This window comes from Ruditapes philippinarum, unplaced genomic scaffold, assembly GCF_026571515.1.
Source record: "Ruditapes philippinarum isolate M1 unplaced genomic scaffold, ASM2657151v2 ctg3927_1_1_1_1, whole genome shotgun sequence".
NCBI lineage: Eukaryota > Metazoa > Mollusca > Bivalvia > Venerida > Veneridae > Ruditapes > Ruditapes philippinarum.
In genome coordinates, this window is record NW_026858629.1 from 1 (window position 1) to 23,039 (window position 23,039).

Consider the following 23,039-nt stretch of genomic DNA (forward strand, 5'->3'; position numbering starts at 1 on the left):
GTTTATAAATAGCCAATAATGCAAAGTACAAAATGGGCGGCTTACAGTAAATTTCCAACACATGAAAATTACATTTCAAGGAAAATACAGTGAAATAATGTGGATTTTAACAAAGTTACTTTGCAGTTTGTTAGATAATTACATTCTTCATCTGAGGAAATCAGACTTTACATAAGCATACAAACATTTAAGGAATTATGACAGCTTAAAGTCAAGATTAAAAGGATTGTTTACAAACAATTACAGCCAAAGTGTTACGGATAAGGATTTCTTAAACATAAAGTACAAGCAGCTAATATCATTGGTATAACCTGTTTAAATGAGCTAAAGTGTGTTATTTAAAATGTCAATGCACAGTTCATTTTTCATTTTATGCCTTGTTAAAGTCAACAACTGGTACTGGATTTCACAACCCACTGATAAAGTAAAGTTCATGTAGGTAAGTTTTCTAAATAAATAATTGTTACACAGTCCACAGTTAAATTATTGATTAATGCCTGATACCCGGGACACATCAATATTTTATTGATTTCAATGGTAATGTTTATAAAAAAACAATTTAGATATTGGTTTTGAAAATATTCAAGTTTTATTTAATTTTATTCCGTGTCTGAAGAAAATGTTTTATAATGCACATACCTTGAAGACACCAGATTGGTAAATCATTGTTATATATGGACTAACCCTTACACAAAATATATCGTCGCAACAATTAAAAGTTTTAGGATGATGAAATTTTCAATAAGTTGGATTTTCTCAGATAAAGAATTATATTTATGTCCCATGTAAATTTATAAAGCTAAGATTTATCCTAAGTATTGATGACATTTAATTTTCAATAATATCCAACGACCGTGTTTGGGATAATAGCTTTAAATAACTCTTTTAATTTCAAAGAAAACAGTGATATTGAAAACATTGATTATTAAAATTTTACAGGATTTTATAATATTTTCATGTTTTAATATGATTTAATAACCTTATCAATTATCAAAAATTTAAAAAAGATTTTATTTGATAATGTATATTGATTTTTTATTTTTGACCAATGTGTCTCAAATGATAAAGTAGGTGCAGAGATGGTCATATGTGCTAAAAGTGATTGTGCTCGAAAACGTTGTCTTATCTTTTGACATATTTACATTATGAAGTGTTTTTGCTATGATGGCTGCTTTTGTAGTTTAAATATAATTTTGAATGGTTTGTAGTATATAAACACGTACCAACCGCAACTTATGAAAATAATGATGTACACAATAGTGACATAGTGGTGCTCGAAACTCACACGATGTTTTAGCTAAAAAAGATAAATAACTAAAATCGCTTAATGTGTCACACCGTTTTTATGCGATTTGACTATGTTACCTATTCTCTAAATTTGCCTGTCGTAAAATATTAAAATTCTATTCTTAAAATATAAATGTCGAAATATCCATTCATTTGTAAGAGGAGGAACAAAATAATTGCACATTTGAACATGCGAGCTCTTGAAAGTCTTACTTTTGATATACAGGTATGTTATGTGAAATATGTTGATATTTTAATAGACGTCTTAACACTATCTTAATTAGTAAATATATCACTTAGTCGTCATCCGCTGTGAACATCTTTTTCAGGATTCAGGGCCACTTAGACACTTTTATCGATGACATTACACTTATACAGTTCATTAACTATACACTTTGATTTAAAAAACAAAAAAACAAAAAAAAACCACAGTCTGTTGATCAATCAACTAAACGAAGTAAATGAAGTCAATGCCTTGGAAAAAAATCATCTCTTGTAAGAGTAATTTTCTTCAGACTCGTCGACCAAAATTTAACTTGGATTTAAAACAATTCGGACTTAAAGAAAAAAAATCGTGTTTAAGCAATTACAAGTAATTACGCATGTATAACATGAGGAAATGTCTTAAGATTTTTATGAGTTGATTTCAATTGTGTAAAACAATATGTAGCAATATGTGTCTTCTTTCAACAAATATAGCATGTTGAATTTGTCTGCCTCCACCACCAAACTTGAAAAACGCAATCTGACCTTAAATGTATCTGTGTAAAAAGCCATCAAAAAGTATTTGCACTATATTGCTTGAAAATTTGTTGTTAACTCATTCATTTTGTTTTGTTTTTAGATATCATTTCATTTTTGCTCTTTTTTAGTATAAACCCATTTTTAGACATTGGCCAAGCAGAGGGAGCTTTTGTTATGGGCATAGGTTACTGGTTGTTGGAGGAAACAATTTATGATGAAAAGACTGGGAAAAACCTCACCAATGGAACATGGGTATGTTACTTTAGTTACACATTTCACTTTCTCACCTCAAAGAGCCGGAATGAGCGATTAGAATATCTCAAGAACCTGCTTCTGTCATATGTTTGCTGACTTTTTCTTTAACATAATCTGTCATGATACGAATGAAATTCTACAGGTAATATAATTGAATGAAGCCATATCATACATGTTCTCAATGTTCTGATTCATTTTATTATTTTTTCAGCGTCACTTCATAAAGTTCCTGCATTACTAGAGTTAGGTCAATTGCTTTAATTATTGTCTGGCTGTATACTAAGTTATATTTATACAATTAACATTTTGTCTTAGAGAACAAAATGTACACATTTGAATGTTCCTTACCTTTTTCTCAATAATATCCTATGCAATAAGACGCAGACAACTGACATTTTACAAAATTGGACTATAAGTGGTAATCAGTATTCCATTACATTACCATGTTAACCTTTCTCCATGACATGAAACCAAAGGTCTTGTTAAGAAAAGGTCATGCTGGTAAAATTCGTTTTATCAATATTGAAACTTGAAACTTGAAACTTGAAAACTTGATTTAACGCCTATTTCTACATATAAAATACATATTCAATGGCGTTGTACAGCTATATACCTTATATGTGCTACTCCCAGTGCTACCATACACAATACTCCATCAATATTGTTATTATTTCAGGATTACAAGCCTCCAACATCAAAAGATATACCAATAGATTTTAGGATACAGCTGTTGAAAGATGCTCCTAACCCTATCGGTATCCTCAGATCAAAAGGTAACCTTTTATTCATTGTAACATATTTATATACTTTCTTTATTATGATGACGCTAGTGACTGATGCATTGCATTCACAAAAGTCTGAAAAAAAACACAAAATGATATTTCTACATCATATATTGTTTTACAGTAAAATACTATGATTTTTTTGTATGAAAATAAAATTACTCGAAAGGATGTGCATCAGTCACCAGCGACTTGGTCCGTGAAGCTTTCAGCTGTGAAAATGAGCGTCGTATTGTTATTATTCGTAAATAAGGTCGTATTCTGTATTGTTGAAATAAACAGTTTAATTCAGGAAGGAGCTTAAATCATGCGTTTGAATTGCCTTGAATCACGATAAACACCTTATCAAAAACAGTCTCATTGTTTAATGTCTCGGTTTCTCATGTTGTTTAGTGATTGAAAATTTTATCAAGTAATGCAATTTGACTATTTTGAATTATTTCCATTTAACAATTATGAAATACATATTTTCTGACCTTGTGGATGGGGCCTATAAAGCAGTCATTTAAAGAAATTTTAGAACGAGAACAATTGTAACTAATTTAAGGTCATTAATATTAAGGTGATAAATGTTGTGGCTTATTTTTGTCTTTATTATTTCAGCATGTGGAGAACCTCCATTATGTATGAGTTGCTCCGTATTGTTTGCTCTCAAGCATGCTGTAGAGGCAGCTCAACAAGAGGTTGGACAAGAAACCTATTTTCCTTTGGGTAAATACAGTTTAGAAGACTGTTATTGTTATTGTGAAAGGCTGCTTGTGCAGCAGTTATATATTTTTTAGAAAATGATACATGGTATTTCCCCTTTTAATTTGGTAACTATCAATGCTGCTATTTTTATAATGTTCTTGTGCATTAAATGCGCAGAGTATGCAATGTAAAAAAAAATACAAAATTTTATAAATTGTTCTCTTGAAAACCAAAACGATCCTTTATGCTTGAGTGACCCATTAATGTTTTGAAGGAAAATGTATACAATCTTACAGAGGAAATCTGAAATGTTTATTCTGTTTTGGAATGGGAACCTCTTTCTTGCTTGTCAAAACAGTCACTAGTGATTGTCTTATTTGTACTAAACAAGTATTCAATGTTGAGTAAATGTCCCATTATATGATTAATGTTATTTGTTTCAGATGGTCCTGCTACTGTTGAGGTCATTCAGCAAGCATGTATGACAGATATGGAATCATTGAAGATAAACTAGATGTGAACATTATTATTGTAAAAAAAAACATGTAACACTATTTTAAAAACTAGCCCGTGTTTGGCGATTCTTAGCAAATTTGTATAACAAGGAAACTTCTATAAATTGAGTTGAAGTGACCTTTTTATTGTGTATTTTTCATCCTCCTGGATAAAATCTTCAGTTGGAAGAATTCAATGTCTACAATTGAATTAAACTTATTTAATGGAGTTGTTAAATATTTCAAGTCAGGGACCTTTATGTTTGTCAATTATTTTCTAGTTTATAAGAAGTTTACTTAATTAATTTGCTAAATATAATATTTTCTCGGTTAGTGGAATATTTTCGGGCATTATACTAAGATTGCAGGTAATATAAGATTTCAATATAATAAATAATAAGTATTTGAAGCCTGTTTTTAGCTCACCTGTCACAAAGTGACAGGGTGAGCTTTTGTGATCGCTTTTCGTCCGGCGTCCGTCCGTCCGTCCGTCGTCCGTCCGTCGTCCGTCGTCCGTCCGTAAACTTTTGCTTTAAATGACATCTCCTCATAAACCACTGAGCCAATTTCATCCAAACTTCACAGGAATGTTCCTTTGGTGATCACCTTTAAAAATTGTTCAAAGAATTTAATTCCATGCAGAACTCTGGTTGCCATGGCAACCGAAAGAAAAATCTTTAAATATCTTCTTTTAAACAACCCTAAGAGCTAGAGCTTAGATATTTGGCATGAAACATCTTCTAGTGAGTGTCTACCAAGTTTGTTCAAATAAAAGCCCTGGGGTCAAAATTGGCCCCGCCCCGGGGGGTCATTGATTTTCCCTATATGCATATAGTAAAAACTTGAAAAATCTTCTTTTAAAGAACCCAAAGAGCTAGAGCTAAGATATTTGGCATGAAACATCTTCTAGTGAGTGTCTACCAAGTTTGTTCAAATAAAAGCCCTGGGGTCAAAATTGGCCCCGCCCCGGGGGTCATTGATTTTCCCTATATGCTTATAGTAAAAACTTAAAAATCTTCTTTTAAAGAACCGTAAGAGCTAGAGCTTAGATATTTAGCATGAAACATCTTCTAGTGAATGTCTACCAAGTTTGTTCAAATAAAAGCCCTGGGGTCAAAATTGGCCCCGCCCCAGGGGGTCATTGATTTTCCCTATATGCATATAGTAAAAACTTAAAAAATCTTCTTTTAAAGAACCCAAAGAGCTAGAGCTAAGATATTAAGCATGAAACATCTTCTAGTGAGTGTCCACCAAGTTTGTTCAAATAAAAGCCCTGGGGTCAAAATTGGCCCCACCCCGGGGGGTCATTGATTTTCCCTATATGCATATAGTAAAAACTTAAAAAATCTTCTTTTAAAGAACCTAAAGAGCTAGAGCTTAGATATTTGGCATGAAACATCTTCTAGTGAATGTCTACCAAGTTTGTTCAAATAAAAGCCCTGGGGTCAAAATTGACCCCGCCCCAGGGGGTCATAGATTTTCCCTATATGCATATAGTAAAAACTTAAAAAGTCTTCTTTTAAAGAACCTAAAGAGCTAGAGCTAAGATATTTAGCATGAAACATCTTCTAATGAGTGTCTACCAAGTTTGTTCAAATAAAAGCCCTGGGGTCAAAATTGGCACTGCCCCAGGGGGGTCATTGATTTTCCCTATATGCATATAGTAAAAACTTAAAAAATCTTCTTTTAAAGAACTCAAAGAGCTAGAGTTTAGATATTAAGCATGAAACATCTTTAAGTAAATATCTACAAAGTTTGTTCAAATAAAAGCCCGGGGGTCAAAACTGGCCCTGCCCCAGGGGTGTCATTGTTTTTAACTATATGTGTATAGTAAAAACTTTAAAAATCTTCTTTTAAAAAACCCAATGAGCTAGAACTTAGATGTTTAGCATGAAACATCTTCTTATGGGTGTCTACCAAGTCTGTTCAAATAAACAAATAAAAGCCCTTGGGTAAAAATTGGCCCGGGGAGGGGGGGGGGGGGGCCTATATACAGGTGAGCGACCTCAGGGCCATCATGGCCCTCTTGTTACCTACAGCTATTCAACTTTTTATGCATGTTAGCTACCTCAATGGAAATGGACTACAATGCCAGCTTCTAGAGCCCTTTTTCTATTTTTTTTCTTATATAATGGACAACCTGTGGAATATCAAGAGTTGATTGTGATGTGACATGAAAGGGGAATTTACAGCGAATGAAATATATTAAAAAATCAAATTAGTAATTTCATTGTCTTAACACCATTTCCATTTGGTCTTCACTATCTCCAAATCCAAAAGTTACATATTGAATTATTTTGGGTCTTCTCCATTTAATGTTGACCATACATTTGGCGGATTTTGTCCTGGGGTACTAATGGAAATTCGACACGCAAAACATTGAATTTGCAATTGCTGGTTACGGGAGAAAGAAAGATCAAACGCTACCAATATGATTTTCACAGAATAAAATGCATTTAAAATTTCTATTTCATGCTCGTAATGATAATATATGATCACGTCGCAAGCATTGTGATAATTCCACAAAAGTCTGTAGTCTTGAAGGAAATTTTTTGAGTTTATTAGTATTTGGAGGTCATATTGAATTCAGAATTCTTATGTTTATTTTGAAATATTAGAATGTATTGTTGTGATTCAATTTATACTGATTATATCATCGCTGAGAGATCTTAAACTGGAAATGATTGTGATAAATCGTACGCACAGTCCTTTAACGGTGCGGGTATTAGTAACCTGCCCTCTTCTTACAGTTCTGGTAGAGAATAAAAATATTGTAAAAATTGAAAGTTTTTATTTCCTTTTGATGCTTAACAATTAAATATTCACTAAAATGCAGGTTCATTTTCAAATTCAAGACCAAAATTGGATTTTTAGTGTATATTCAGTTACATTCGATTATTAAATAAATGCATTATATATGTACGTAAGGAAAATATACATTTGATAATTACTTCCTTGAGTTTATCACGATAAGGGGGCGTGTTGCAAAAACAGAAATAATGTTGTCTTTTAAAATATTCGATTGTATTTTACATTGTAGTCAAGCTTTTTGACAGTATTCAAAAATCGATTGTATCTTATATATATAGTAGTCGGTTACCGTATATCATGACCTACTTTAGGGCTAATGGCATTGAAGATTTTCAAGTTTTTAGGTTTGTGTTACATATTTTATATAATAATGTTTTATTGTTGCTTTAACTATGTTTTACATATAATCATCTTACCTCTATAAGTTGTATGAAGTATTAGCTTTTATTTGAAATGGTGCTTTATATTTAGTTTTGCCATGAATAGATTGTATTAAATAAATACATTTGAATATTATATTGTTATCGGTTACCGTGTATGATGAACTTCTATAGTGCTTTTGGCATCGAAAAAAATCAAGTTTTCAGGTTTGTGTTATATATTTCATAATATGGCATTTATTGTTGTTTTATGTATTATCATCTTACCTCTATAAATTGTATGAAGTATTAAGCTTTTTATTTGAAATGGTGTTTTATTTTTAGTTCTGCCATGACTAGTTTGTAGAAATACAACTGGGTATTCGACAGTTTGTGTTATAACCTCCTGTACCTCATTTAAACTTCTTGGTGTTTTTAAAAAAATGAAATAGATATAAATTCTATTTAAAAAGGATTTCTTACTGTTTTCTTGCAGAATGACAATGTTACGTTGTATCTTAAACAATCTTGATCCCGTCAAGTAATCGTTTTTTTTAATTTAAAACTTGACAGTACTAAGTAAAAACTTTACTTTGCCAATAGTTGAAAGACTGATTCTTATATCAGTCAAACATATCCAGCAAGATAATTAATTTACATTTTTGTTACTTTACATGTGACATTTTTGTTTTATTATATGCTTGCAATCTTACATGCGAATTCAGAGGTTCATTGTTAAACAATGCTGGTATGGTTATGCTATTCAAATGAGCTTTTTTAGATCTTACTTATTCTATTGTTTTGTTTATATTTGGAGCTTGTTTTTATTTTAATCTATGCATGTTTTCTTAATGTTGATACATTATGATGTACTCCTGTACTCATGTATCATTTATTGTAAAGTGAATTTTAATTAAACAAAAATGCCATTGTAATCTGTGATGCGATGGCATATAATGTTCACCTCTGCGTGTGTGTATGTGTGTAGAATTTTAGACTAGAAAAAATGTGTTAGTAAATTCTCCTCTAGAATTAAACAACATAGAACATAGATATTTTCCACAGGCTTTTGCTTATAGACCTCTGCCAAGATTGTTCAAATTAAAGCCATGTGATCAAAATTGGCCCGTCACATGGGTAATTGGTTGTCCTTATATATACGTATATAGTAAAAAGAATCTTTTCTTCAAAACTACAAGGGCTCGAGCTCAGATATTAAACAGGAAACATTGTCTATTGAATCTCTATTAATATTAATAATATAGGTTTGGTCATGGCTTTTCTTCAAATCTGTTCCCTTGCTATAAAATAGTCAAGCTAATGAATTAAATTATGAAAGAGAAACAACTCACAGGAATGTCTTTTATACACGTGAATATGTTTTGCAGTTTTTTTTATATAAAAACCATTCATTAGCTTGGTGTTAGTCTACAGGTCACGACCTCTAGCAAGAGAGATGTTTGTTTTTCAGAGATATTAATTTAATGATTTGAGCACATTATAAGGACATTATGATTCACGAAATGTATACCTCTTTAAGTAAAAGTCTTTTATTTTGAATCAATTATTATATTATGGCCTTTGTACACATTTGACCCTGACGTCAGAATTCACTTGACACTACTCCATTATGGCAAAGTTTGACAGTATAGAAACAAAACAAAATGATATTCTTCTACACATACTATCTAGCGTTGTATTAATGCGGTGGCAAATCATTTTTTCACAAATGCAAACCTGTTTTCTTGTTGACTTTCAGTGTTTGTTTCGCAAATAATGTAGAGAATGAAAACAATAACATGTTAAGTTAAAAATAAGATGTTAAATTATCATACCATCAGACATAAAATTTGAGTTTGATATTTGTCCGCAATCATACTGATAATAGTGGTTACGGTTTAAAAGATAGATGGTGTTTCTAAGTGAACTGTTTAATAAGTAAAAATCTTGTTATATTCGACAATAACAAAAGTATTTAACGTTACATTTATATAATTTATATCAGTGACTTTAAATGGTGATTGATACAATCAAGTCTTTTTAAAGAGAATATTTAAAACTTCTATGATATTTAAAATAATATATTAATTCATCTCCCCTCCTTTTCGTTATGACGACCGACCCTTTCTTTCCCATGTTTTTATTATTTGTTAGGTTCTGTTTTGGGTGACTTTGTTGTATGACTTTGTTGCGTTCCTGCGTTACTGGATTTTATTTGAACTGCGTTTTATAAAACAATATGTCTTTCTTGATCTGTAATGTCTTAATATCTGGGTTATTTTAATCATGTTAAGTGCTGATGCAGTTTCTAAACATTTGAAGATATGTCCATCACGTTTTGAAAAAGTTTTCTTAAATATATATCATGCTAAAATTTGATATTTGAAAAAAAAACTAATAATTACTTTACAGTCTCTTTTGAAAAATAAACTTCTTGAATACACACATAAAATGTTTTACGTTTTAAATTCTACACACAACAGGTATTCACATTATGATTACATAGTGTCATTGGAAACACTGGCATCTTTGATAAAAATAGACCAAATTTTTTCGAATAGTAATAGGGAATGCAGCTTTCTAGATTCTCAAAAAAAATCTGTAATAGTAGTATTTCAATCAAAGATAAGCATAGTATATCTTTAACATTTTTTGTTTCTTATGTTTCTTAATATTTCAACATTTTTACAACAAGAATTTGCATAATGCTAAAATAGCTATGAAAATTTTTGATTTTTTCCTATACAATTATTGTGTATATTTTAATATAGATATATTTTTAGAATGTGTTTCATGATTTGTCACGTTTTATATATTTAAAATAGCATATTCTACAAGAAATAGAAGTTCAGATTGAAGGAATTCATTCAGGTTGTTTTTTTAAATATCAAAATAAACTTATTATTTTTCTGACTGACTTTTATTGAGTAATTTTATCAGATTATAAATTTCGATTACTTTATAAAACCTTTTTGTAATAACATGACCGGTAATTGTTGATAAAAATTAATGCTACGTTTAATATTAACGTTCATTTTGTAATGCATATTCATATATATTCATAAGATATAGTAGCTTTATACTCTTAAAAAAAACCTTGCCTTAACTGTTTTGTTATGCTTAATATATTGTAATGATTTAGTTTATTCAGTATCCTTTGACTGCCTTTTCATTTCTGTATGCCATAATTAAATCATAAGAATATTTTTACTTCGATTGCATATTCAGTGTCATGAATACGACATCGCTTATGTCTTTTGTAAACATTTTATTCGACACATCTTATTTCATTTACGCTCATACCTGGACTTTTTTCTTTCAAATTATATCTTAGGAACAACGATTTTTCTGTAACCAATTAAATTAAGAATTTTAGTGATCATTTTATGGTTACGAAACATGCAACAAAATGAAATTATCAGATATTCAAAAGTCAAGACTAACGTTATTGTCAAGGAATACATAAATTACATGTCAACATTATTATACTTTTTCTGGGTCGCAATGAATTGTAGACACTTTCTTGATTTCTTGTTATTTTGCAAAACGTCAATAGATGCCATTTTAAGTTTGATAGCATTTCAAGTTGTTTGTTTTAATATGTCTTTTGTTTTAGAGGAGCAGTGAATCTCGTTCCTGTGTTATTTTTTATTTTGTGATATATTTTACTACTCTTTATATTTATATACATGTAGTATGCTTGCAATATTTGTTTTAAGCTATGTAAAGGATTGTTAAGTTTTGTATCATTAGTTTGATAAACCAGAAATAAAACGTACAATAAAATTTCGTGTTTAGTATCATTGTCTCCGTCTGCGCTGTGACATCATTATAATGCTTGAACAAACTCGTTTTTCTTTCATAAATGTATTTTTTTATCTTTAAAAAAAACAAGTACATCACGCTTATTGCTAGTTGTTTAATGAAAACTGGAGATATGATATGGCGTGTTGTTTAACATAGTTTACTTTTATAAGAAAGAGACAATTACTTAAATGTTCTGTCTTTACCGAAATAAACAAAGATCTATAAAAAGTATGCTGTAATGCAGATGTCCGGTCCAATTAAGCGAAGAAAATCAAGCTTAATTGCTGATATTTACCATTTGATCTTCTAGTTTTCGTAGGCACTGCACAAGGTAAATAGTACAAATCATTTCATATATTGGGAGTTTACTTTCAACTTGATTATTTACTGATTACGCAAAATTTTGAGGAAAGAGTTTTATTTTCAGAGTAGTCATCAGAAAAAAGACAAAAAGAGATTTATAGGTGATAAAAATATTTCAATGATGGATTTTATGTACATATTACAAATAAATCATAACAATAGATTGCAAGTCGTATTAGAAAAAAAAAGTTATTTGGAGATATTTGGATCAGTTTGATTAATTATTCTTGCCTGAAAAATGGCACATTAAATTGACATTATGCTTTTTTTCAATGTCAAATTGACTTAAATTAACTATATATCTCAATAAACTGCTCGTTATAATGGTGATTGACCAACACATGATATTTGAAAATGTTTATAGTAAAAAATAAATCTACCTTAATATATAAAAAGAATGCCCCACTCTTTTTATAAATTGAAAGTTACAGATACATCCCGACTGATAATTACACAAATTTCACAGGGCCTAGTGAGTTATTTATCGTTCATGTGAAGTGAATTATAAAATAAAGAGAAAATATGAGAATATGTTAACTTATTTTGACTTTTTACTGTTCTCTCTATATCTACCCATGTATGGGCAAAATGTCACTTTAAAAAGTTTCTGTAAGAATATTTGTATAATATTCAAAACGAGGGTCGGTCCAAATGTAATGAACTATGATCAATAAGTTATGTAATGTTTTATCGTTCATGTGAAGTAAATTATTAAATTAAGAGAAATTATGAGAAAATGTTAACTTATTTTCACTTTTTCCTGTTCACTCTATATCTACCCATGTATGGGCATAATGTCATTTTAATAGTTTCTATAAGAATATATGTATAATATTCAAAACAAGGGTCGGCCAAAATGTAATGAAATATGATCAATAAGTTATGTAATGTTTTACAATTTTCTGTTTCAAATAATATTCTCCATCGCCATTTGAAGCTCACTCTGATTATATTAGATATTATTTGAAACGAAGAACATTGTTGATTTACAATAAAATCATTTATATGAATAAATAAGGTTGCTTTTTTGTGCTGTAACCCATCTGGGAACCATGAGAAATGGTAGCTTAAACTTGAAATATCCATGCAATATCGAAATGAAACTGTTTGTTTAAAGGCTGATGACAATGATAGGTAGTTTGATATAATTTAGTCACTTTTTATTCGAATTGGCTTTAGAAGGAAATTTTATTTATCTTCGTTACTTTATACAAAGTGGCTATAGTTTTGTTAGTTATGAATAGTTGTCCTCATACATGGACACAACAGTCCTTGGGGATAGGCCTTCAAATTCATGAAACCTAATTGATCTTGGTTCATAAATATCCTTTACTTTCCAGGTCCAGTTATTGATTTTCTCATCTGAGGAACAAGTACATAAATTAAATTGGCTAAAGAGGACCAGAATAATGGTTAGCAGATGATTATCCTCTTTCGGCAAGGCAATAAATTGTTATTATTATTGATACACTGATATTTCATCATGAGATAAAAGTCCAATTTGGCTTCAGACAACTTAATTTTCAAATAGTTAAGGTGGTTGGTTAGGGTATGACTCACCTTCATTGATCGTTCAGTATAGGAAGGAGGACAAAGTGTCAGGTCTGGAGGTAAGACTGCATTAACTAAGTTAGCAGTAAAAATTGTAAAGTGATAAGACTATTTTAAGATTTGATTCCAACTCCTATTTCTGACCAATATAAATATTAAGAGACTGCCGGAACAATAACGCATCCTACTCGGACTCAGTCGGACGTTCACGTTTACAGACACCTAAAAAGATACTTTTTATCTCAAATTAATGCAAATGAAATAAAATAAAATAAACAATTCAAGATAAGTATCTAATAATATTAAATTTAGTCTCATCGCCATATGAACTTACACTTATTATATTGTGCTTATACCTTTTAGAAAAAAAATTGAAACGAAGAACGATTACAATAAAATTAACATTTTAGGAATATATGTATAATTTTCAATAACGATCAATATTGAGACCAGGATCAATAAATCGTTCATTTTTTTCAACCGCTAGAAAAGTAATAAAGGAACTCTTTGAATTGTCATCATATTGTATATGTTAGATCCCTTATTGATTTAAAGTTAATGCTAGTATATGAGCAAAGCTATGAGAAAAAATTTGATTTGTTTCTTTGTGAATACGGTATTATGATTTTAATCATAGTAAGCTATAACGTCAAATATTACAATGCACACCACATGAGCATGATAAAATAGTATATTTACATAGGTGAACATTTCAAACACAAAATCGGAAAAGAAAAAACAAAATGATGAAATCAAAAAGGAAATATAAAAGTAGAGACTAAATGAATATCTAGTACCTAGGAAAACAGTGAGCTGTAAAGTTTGATAAAACTAATAAGGTTATAAACAAGAACTGTTGGAGGACATTTACGCTCGACTATTCGAAAAGTTGTCACAAGGGTGTTTCATTGAGTATAATAATGCTTACCTATATGAATACATAAAATTGTCCGAAAAGGTACAAACCCTTCAGTAGGTATGGAGATGCCAGCTTACAAGCAAAACTTTAACCACAGGGACGCCGACGCCGACAAATGGGTGACTGCATTAGCTCGATTATTCTGCGAATAGTCGAGTTAAAAATGAATATTTGTGATAAGCGTAGTTGTTTATTCTTATAGATATATATGGTTTTCTTGCTTGTGTTATGTATATTTAGGATTTCAGCTGATCTCCACAATCGACTGTATGTAGGTCATTTCACACTCACATTTTGACATTCTTTATTGAATGTAAATCATGACATAATCACAGTATATAAACGATTTGTACCCCAACCGGATCTTGTGAGAAGATCTCAACATCAGTTCCGTACAAACAGGCGGGGTGACCCATAAAACTTTTTAAGACGGCTTGCATTTAATCTGTGACGGTATGTAAACATTTGAATCATATAAAGAAATAATTTTCTTTGCTTATAGATACATCTATAACCAGCTTATTTAAATTTATGCGCATAAAACGCTGTGCTCTTCGTGTTTTGTTTATGTCAACACCCGCCGATTACACAAGCAAATTTATGACTAAAATTGTTTTATTTCACTATAACTCATATCTGATTCTTAGCTTTATTGTCTTACCTTGTTAAAACACTGTAGTGGTCACATTTTTTACTCATCTGTCATGAGACTTGGTCAGAATGCTTGTATAGGTAATTGTTCGGATGAGTTTGATGGGTCAGGTGAGCGATCTAGGGCCATCATGACCCTCTTGTTTCAGTTCTTTTGTAATAATTATAAAGTCTTTTGAGTATGATTTTAATGTTTCTGTTATTGTTGTCAAATTGAGTAATTGTTATTGTAAGCAAGCTTTTGTTCTGATGTCCAAATTATGAACAATAATGTTTCCTAATTTTTTTTGAAGAGAAAGGGGGCAATGAAGACAACTGAATTCCTCCATTTTGCCTGTCAATAAACAAATAAATACATTAAATAATTAACTTTATCTCCATTAAATCTTTAAAAATACTCGCAAGTCAGGTAACAGATAAAATTTGTAAACTCACAAGTAGGGTTCACAATCACCAGCAAGTAACGTTCAGTTTACGGAATTGACCTCCTTGGATTAACTCTAAATTTACTGTTCAAAATACAGCAATGTATTTTGCAGATGACTAAATTATCATTTGTTATTAATTAGTTTAGTAGTTCGATATTACAATTCAATAACTAAATAAACCTTGAAATAAGACGGATTTTTGCTAGTGTTCATTGTTAATCACCTGAAAGCAGTTCGTGAGTTTTGATTATTTTATAGCTTTAATACTCAAACTTAAAACATTTATATTTTGCATAACTTAAACGCTTAATTAAGTTTCTCTTATACGATAGAAATAAAGATTTACTAACCTAACGTCCATAAGTAGCAATATAAATACAAATATATTAAACAAGTTAAGCGTCAGAAAATGGCTGACACTGACATTTTCTAATAAGATCTGGTTGGGGTTCAAATCGTTTATATACTGTGTAAATGACCTAAGCAAACTGGAATAAGATTTTTGTCAGATTGTTTTTAATTTTTATATAGTGGGAATGGAAGATCTTTTAAGGCAGCATTAATTACAGGAATGTGTGAATAAATTATTATGAACACGCCTTCATCCAATTAAAAAAGTCTATGCAAAAGAGCTAATCAAACACGATTGGCTATGGGGTAGTCTGATAATTGAGTTAATTAATTAATACATCTTGATAAGCATTTAACTATAAAAACATATATTTATTTAAATCCAAAGAAAGATACAGGACAACCTTTAAGAACACGTCTCATAAACACACAGAAAGTCAGATTTTCTGTGATAGCAAAGAAAACAATTCCCCACATTAAAATGTTTGTATCTTAAAAATGTTATGTAATGTGAAGTCACACTGTATGGAAATCGTACAAGCCATCCATCCTGCTATATTGATCTCCCCTTGTACCGTATAAGCTTAGTTGATATCCTTTTTCAGGTGTTGTTACTTTGCCTGTAAACATAGTGCCTTGCTTCAATAGTAAGGTATCCCCTACCCGAATGACTTGTAGATATGGTGCTGAGATACGAAACTGAATTTCAGTTTTAGAAGGAAGGTTTCCCCTGCGAGGCTCATGCAAAATACATTTTTCAACAGACACTGCTCCATATATATGTGGATATTCATGGGTTTTGTCTGAAACTTCAGTACATTTGAAAGTGTACTCCAGTACCTGTGGTATGCTTTTATCTCTATCATCCGAAGCAAATTTACCAAATATGGTTAACTCGTACATACCCGGCTTTTGTGGATGAATTAAAATTTTATACACATCATTTTCTTGATAGCCAAATGTTGCATTTCTTTGTTCTTTTAACCAGTTACCATCCTCATACATTAATCTCGAACTGAAATTGATATCTTCTTTTCCAAGACTTTTGAAAGTCATCTGCAATTCGTTTTTCATTTCAAAATATGCTGTTGTATGGCTTACCGCCTGCATGCCTATTTTGAAAGCTTGTGGACTATATTCTAGGTTTTTATTAAACTCTTCCAGGCTTATAGGTTTAGATAACAATTGCCATTTCTGACTTTCTTCCAAATTATTATCCATGTATGGAAAATGAGCAGAAACAAATTGCTTTGGCTCTGTAAGGAAGTAGAAATCATCAAATTCCTTCTTATAGTCATTTGTTTTACTATCAAGGTGACCTGAACCCCATGTACTGTCTACAAGGTACCGTTTCCCTTCAAGTTGGACGGCATTCCAGGCATGATCGGTACGTGTGTTTAAAGTGAGTTGTTTTGATGGTGAATAGCCATAGCCTTTGGCAAATCCAGATAGTTTCTTTACAGGAATTCCAGCTTTGCTATAAATAGATTTACATTATATGGTAAATAAGGATACACTTGCTAAAAGATTGGCAGGAATGACTGCTTATCTCAAATTATTTTACCTGTACTGCTAGGATGTTATTAAGAAGATAATCGATCTACTTGAATGATTATGAGCTTAAAGGTGCTAAAGTCAAGTAAATGTTTGGAAAAAAACTTAAGGTAAAGTGAAAATCACCTAATTTAGTTCAAATACCTATTGGGCTAAATATGAAAAATGTGGATGGGACCGCTATAAAAAATGAAATGTAGCGGAAAAGGATACAAGAATGCCATACATATTTATTATTGCAAAAATGCTCATTTTTACCATAATGACATAATTTATCATATCTTACAGGATTTAATTCGAATAATCTTGTTTTTATCAATACTTTAAGATAGCTGCGCCTCATAATTCTGGTAAAAAGAAATATTTTCATGATGTAAGTTTGACATAAGTTTTCGTAACTCTAAGTTAACGGTGAAATTAAAATTATTTTGTTGCCACATTGTTTATTGATCACATTAAAATACATAAACAGACTGCGCAAATAAAGCATAATAGTATAGGTTTTGTTACATTGATTTTCTTCAATATTTGACGCTTCCTAGCAACCTAAGTTAGTCCTTTTAATATAGGAGGATATAGATCATAGTCTCTCATCTTACTTAAATGCCATGCTTATTCCAATTCTGTACCCTTTCGGTGCCTAAAAGGGTTTTCTGTCCGGCAGAAAATGTGGTAGTTTTGTATGATGATTTTTTTTCTTAAGTCTTACCTTTTCAATCATTACTATAGAAACTTGCACAATCAGTTATTTATATAACACAAATTTGTATGAAAAATCCTATCACAAACTATCGACACTAGTGTTACTTACATGCGTATCTTGTGGATGTAAGGCTTGCTGAAGGCTTTTTTGCTGAAGAAGATATTGTTGTTTATACATCTTAATTATGATTATTTTTGTAGTAAAGGTTACTGTAATTGTTTTCATTAAATGTTCAATTTTATTGCCTCACCTGCATAACAATTCAAACACACTGGCATATCCTTCGCACACACTTCTGCCATTCTTCATCACTGATTCGGCATCATTTGGAGCTGACTCTGCTCTTCCAAAATAACCATCAACATCATATCTAGAACAGATATCAAGACAATTTATCCTAATGATTCTTTAAATAGAAATAATTGATCGATTGTTATTTTTTTGGCTTTGTTATCGGTATGTCCAATCTGTTGAATACATTGCGTGACATTGGCTTGGCGTAAGTTTCAACGTCTTGTTATAGTTATAGATATTCTTACGATGAAGAGCACGTTAGGTAAGAAATGTACTTATATACGTAACATATATAATGTAGCTTATTTAATCCTTTGTGGATAATTTATCCTTAAGTGGTTTGTATGAATCGGTTTTTAATTGTCAATATCACTCGACACACAAAAGATATGCTGAAAACTGGATAAGGAAAATTGATACGACCAACAACCTTCCTTTATGATATTCTTTCTGAACACATTAGTATTTATTTGATTAAAAATATTTGATATTTTATCCTTGGTTAGATACACAATCATTTAGAATACAGTATATCATTATCAAATATTTTTGTTTTACTTTATGTTTTCGGAGCTCCAAACAAAAAACCCTCGTGCCAGCATTCTTGGATCTTTCGAATCTGATGACAGATATGCTACGAGTTCTTCTGCAGAATTCTTCAAACGGCTTGGTGCCTGTTTTAAAAAATAATCATGGAATATATTAAACAAAAAGTAAGAGAAAAGCAGAACCCCTAAAAAAGCAAAAAACATGGCAGAATTTAACTAAAACGAAAAAACTCTTGATATGTATTTTTATTAAATATTTTGTTCAATTTTTAACACACTTGTTATTATTATTTTGTTCAATTTTAATACACGTACCAAAATTACTTAAAATATTAACATGCAGTTCGTGATATAAAGTAGCAACATTTTCTTAATTAGCGATTGATAAGTTCGACCTGCAAGCGAAGCGAAATTTATTGTTGACAATTGGTCTCAAACATTGGGTTGGGTAGGCATTTGTCTCTAAACGCTCATTTAGAAACTATGTGAGGTTAGTTATCAGTCATGGAGGCGGAGAAATTGGTAATAACTGGTAAGTTAACAAGGAAAGCTTGTTAAGTGGACCGACCACAAAGATGTTACCAATGTTTGAAAAGTGGCATCAAACCAGACAAACAAACGAAATATCGTGTAAGAGTTGATCATACAATATAGAATACTTGGAATCATTGAAACATATTTTAAATGGTTACACCTGTAACAAATCACTGACACGTATCACTGGAAAAAATTGCATCACATTGAAATCGAACAAACCTTTCTTGCATGTTGATCTATTAATTGGTAATCGTTTTTCTCTTTTGAACGGTTTTGAGTCTTGTTGGATGCTTTATTTGTGTCTTTTTGGCTGTTTGTTTTCACAGGATCATGAACAGTTTCCGGCCTAGAATTTCCACAACCCATATTTAGCACCTATTGCGAGAATATGTATGCAGTATTGATAAAATTAAATTAAATCATATTATTTTTCTTATGGTCAAAGATTTTATACAAAGATAAAGGTGAGAAGTTTGAAGCACTACTCCAGATTCATGCTACTAAATGAAAGTTTTGAAAATTTATTTAAAAGTAAATTATTTTGAAGTAACCAAAAGGAAGCAATTAACAAATAGCAAACAGAACTCACAACCCACGTAAATTACCAAAAAAAAGAGGTCAAAATATAATTCCAAAAGGCCTTTACTGCTTTTGTTACGCAGCAGAAATATGGTAATAAATACTGAAAAAATCAATCATTAATTGCACATAACAGTTAAGATTATTACTTTAATCTTGATTCTTCATTCTTATTCATTCTTCAAAATTATTTGTTTATGAATTTACTTAAAATTCAAAATATATGGTATGATTATTTGAAAATTGTTATTTTTTCTTTGTTACTATAAATGGAATCTTCTTTAAACTTAAGAAAATTTTCTTTGTTACACTCACATCATGTATGAAAAAGTTCATAAGTCATACAACTTTATTTCAAGAGCTGTCTCCTTTTTAGTTTAAGAATTTTGCTTTTAAAAATGTTATATTCTGGTAACAACCAGGGATGTTTAAAGATTTACCCTCAGTCTAAGTAAGTGTCTGTCAGTCAGTCTGTCTGTCCGCGTTCTTGACAACACTCTTCTGAGATCACTTTTAGAGAATTTGGAAATTTGGAACATTTCCATCAAATGTACTTGAAAAAGAGAAAAGTTAAAACATTAGTTTTACATATTTATCCTGATAAAATCGGATCTGTTGCATAAACATACATATGATTTCCTTACTAGGCAGGGAAACTTAACACATTTATTTGATACAAACATACTGAGAACTCAAATGATTTAAGTTCATTCATGTCATTTATTTATTCAATGGCATTCTGTATGGCCACGGCCCTTCAGAGTGGTGCTGTGGGTCTACGGGAACTTACGTTTTGCTTGCACTACTATGATTATTATGCTCCCCGAAAAAAATCGGGGGAGCATATAGTCGGCGCCTTGTCCGTTCGTCCGTCCGTCTGTCCGTCCGTTGTCTTGTCCGGAGCATAACTTGAAAACCCTTGGAGATAATTTGTTGAAACTTCATACAGTGGTAGAGGGCATTGAGGGGGAGTGCAGTGTTAAAGAACCATAACTATATTTTTCCCGGTTTTTGAATTATCTCCCCTTATAGAAAATCTTGTCCGGGGCATAACTCTTAAACTATAAGAGATATCAACATGAAACTTTGTAGGTGAATAGATCTCAATGGGTAGATGTGCAGTGCATAAGAACAATAACTCTTTTTGTCCTAATTTTGGAGTTATTGCCCTTTGTTTATTTTAACACTTTGAACTTTGTCCGGTACATAACTCTAAAACTATAAGAGATATAAAGATGAAACACTGTAGGTAGATAGATCTCATTAAGTAGAGGTGCAGTGCAAAAGAACCATAACTCTGTTAACCCTCATTTTTGTATTATCTTCCCTTTTTAGAAAAATCTTGTCTAGGGCATAGCTGTAAAACTATAAGAGATATCTTTATGAAACTTTGTAGGTAGATATATCTCAATGGGTAGATGTGCAGTGCACAAGAATTATAACTATGCCTTGCCTAATTATGGAGTTATTGCCCTTTGTTTAGTTTTACTTTTTGAAATTGTCCGGGACAAAACACGGAAATCATAAGAGATATCATCAAGAACATTTGTAGGTTGATAGATCACATTGATAAGTGCAGTGCAAAGAAACGTTACTCTGCCTTGCTTAATTTTGGAATTATTGCACTTTGAACTTTTTCCAGGGACATAACTCTGAAACAACAAGAGGTGTACCTCTGTGTCCAAAACCTATACGGGGAGCATCACCCGGCTCAAACCGTGCTCTTGTTGCTTTTAATTTCTCTCCTCCCCCAACAAAAATGATATCAAATTACTATTTCCACAATTTTAATGCCTTTAAAATAATATTAAATTAGTCTTCATTATTATTATCATTTTTCTCTTTCTGATATTCGTTCAATTTAGAAAATTGTTACTTTCGGCAAGATTTCTTGTTAAGATATGTTTGATAATAAATTAACTTTATTTAAGTTTGTATGAGTATCTAATTTATTTTGAGAATTTATCATAATAATATACATATAAAAATGATATTAGAATATGTTTATGCAATTGCAATACCGAGTATTATTATGATTATTATGAACTCGAAGGATAATTGTATATCATTAAATTAAAAACGTTAAAAATACATAAATGTTATAATACTGTACTTACTCACTAAATTATCTTTATTAATTAAGCAATGATATCCAAAACTGTAGTATTGAGTTTTGTAAATATTGTCAAAGACTGACAAAAACAATGAATACAGATAAAAGACAGTCATTGAATATGTTCCGAATTATTGATGAGTGGTTTTTAAAAGGTGTGTATGTATATAAGTTATTGTAAGACAATTGGTTTGAATAAAAGATTATTTCATGCAAGACATAATATTCTTCTATACTTCCTTGTTAAATAAAAGACTATAAGACGTATTAATAACTTGCTTCGCTTTATGTCACAGAAGCAAACAATAGCTTTTATAATTAGTTTATTTGAGGTAGACCATGGGTAATGCATTAACCTCCACATTGAAGAGTATTCAAATAGGCTAGAATCACTAGTCAACTATATTAAAATTGAGGGGCGTGGATTCAAACCCCAGACGGGACAACCTTTTTTCTTTCTTTTCTTTTGTGTGTCGCCTCTACGGAGTAGTGGCGACATATAGGAATCACTTCTCTGACGTCTGTCTGTCCGTCTGTCCGTCACAAAACTTGTCGGGACTACTCCTCATAAACTACTGGTGCAATTTCATCCAAACTTTACAGGAATTATTAGTACCAAGTGTAGTTGTGCATATTGCAGCATTTTCCGGTTCAATGATATTTGTCAGAGTTATGGCTCTTTAATAATTTTTAATTTTATAGTTTGTCCGGACTACAATTCTTATACCACTAATGCAATTTCAATGAAACTTTACAAGATTGACCTGTAGCTCAAGTCCTTCGCATATAGCACGGGTTTTTCAGTTGAATGATTTTTGGCCGAGTAATGGCCCTTTGATAAAAAGGTGTTTTTTCTGTGTGTTGCCAGATACACAAAAGCTTGTCCGGACTACTCCTCATAAACTACTGGTGCAATTTCATCCAAACTTTACAGGAATGATCAGTACCAAGTGTAGTTGTGCATATTGTCAGCATTTTCCGGTTCAATGATTTTTGTCAGAGTTATGGCCCTTTAATAATTTTTATTTTTAAAGTTTGTCCGGACTACTTCTCTTATACCAAAAATGCAATTTCAATGAAACTTTACAGGATTAATTTGTAACTCAAGTACTTGCACAAATTGCACGGGTTTTTCAGTTGAATGATTTTTGGCCGAGTTATGGCCCTTTGATAAATAGGTGTCTTTTTCTGTGTGTTGCCTGATACGCAAAAGCTTAAC

At 31.0% G+C, this 23,039-nt stretch overlaps 2 protein-coding genes across 4 annotated transcripts; one reads left to right on the top strand and one right to left on the bottom strand.

The window, feature by feature from the left end:
• The first annotated feature begins 144 nt into the window (after positions 1–144).
• On the top strand, positions 145–4,630 carry LOC132753779 (uncharacterized). The gene is made up of 4 exons (XM_060744302.1): positions 145–2,283; positions 2,963–3,059; positions 3,672–3,779; positions 4,202–4,630. The coding sequence occupies exons 1-4, from the start codon at positions 2,206–2,208 to the stop codon at positions 4,270–4,272; spliced, it is 354 nt and encodes a 117-aa protein (XP_060600285.1). The 5' UTR covers positions 145–2,205; the 3' UTR covers positions 4,273–4,630.
• Positions 4,631–15,486: 10,856 nt separating this feature from the next.
• On the bottom strand, positions 15,487–21,964 carry LOC132753780 (kyphoscoliosis peptidase-like). Of its 3 annotated transcripts, none has more exons than XM_060744304.1 (5): positions 20,148–20,254; positions 19,348–19,503; positions 18,602–18,717; positions 18,000–18,119; positions 15,487–16,969 (listed from the first exon to the last, which is right to left on the bottom strand). In XM_060744304.1, the coding sequence occupies exons 1-5, from the start codon at positions 20,250–20,252 to the stop codon at positions 16,009–16,011; spliced, it is 1,458 nt and encodes a 485-aa protein (XP_060600287.1). In that variant the 5' UTR covers positions 20,253–20,254; the 3' UTR covers positions 15,487–16,008. The 3 variants fall into 3 exon arrangements, with proteins under 3 accessions (XP_060600287.1, XP_060600286.1, XP_060600288.1); XM_060744303.1 differs by lacking the exon at positions 20,148–20,254 and adding an exon at positions 21,829–21,964 and having other exon boundaries at positions 15,488–16,969; XM_060744305.1 differs by lacking the exon at positions 20,148–20,254 and adding an exon at positions 21,825–21,964 and having other exon boundaries at positions 15,489–16,969.
• Positions 21,965–23,039: the final 1,075 nt, after the last annotated feature.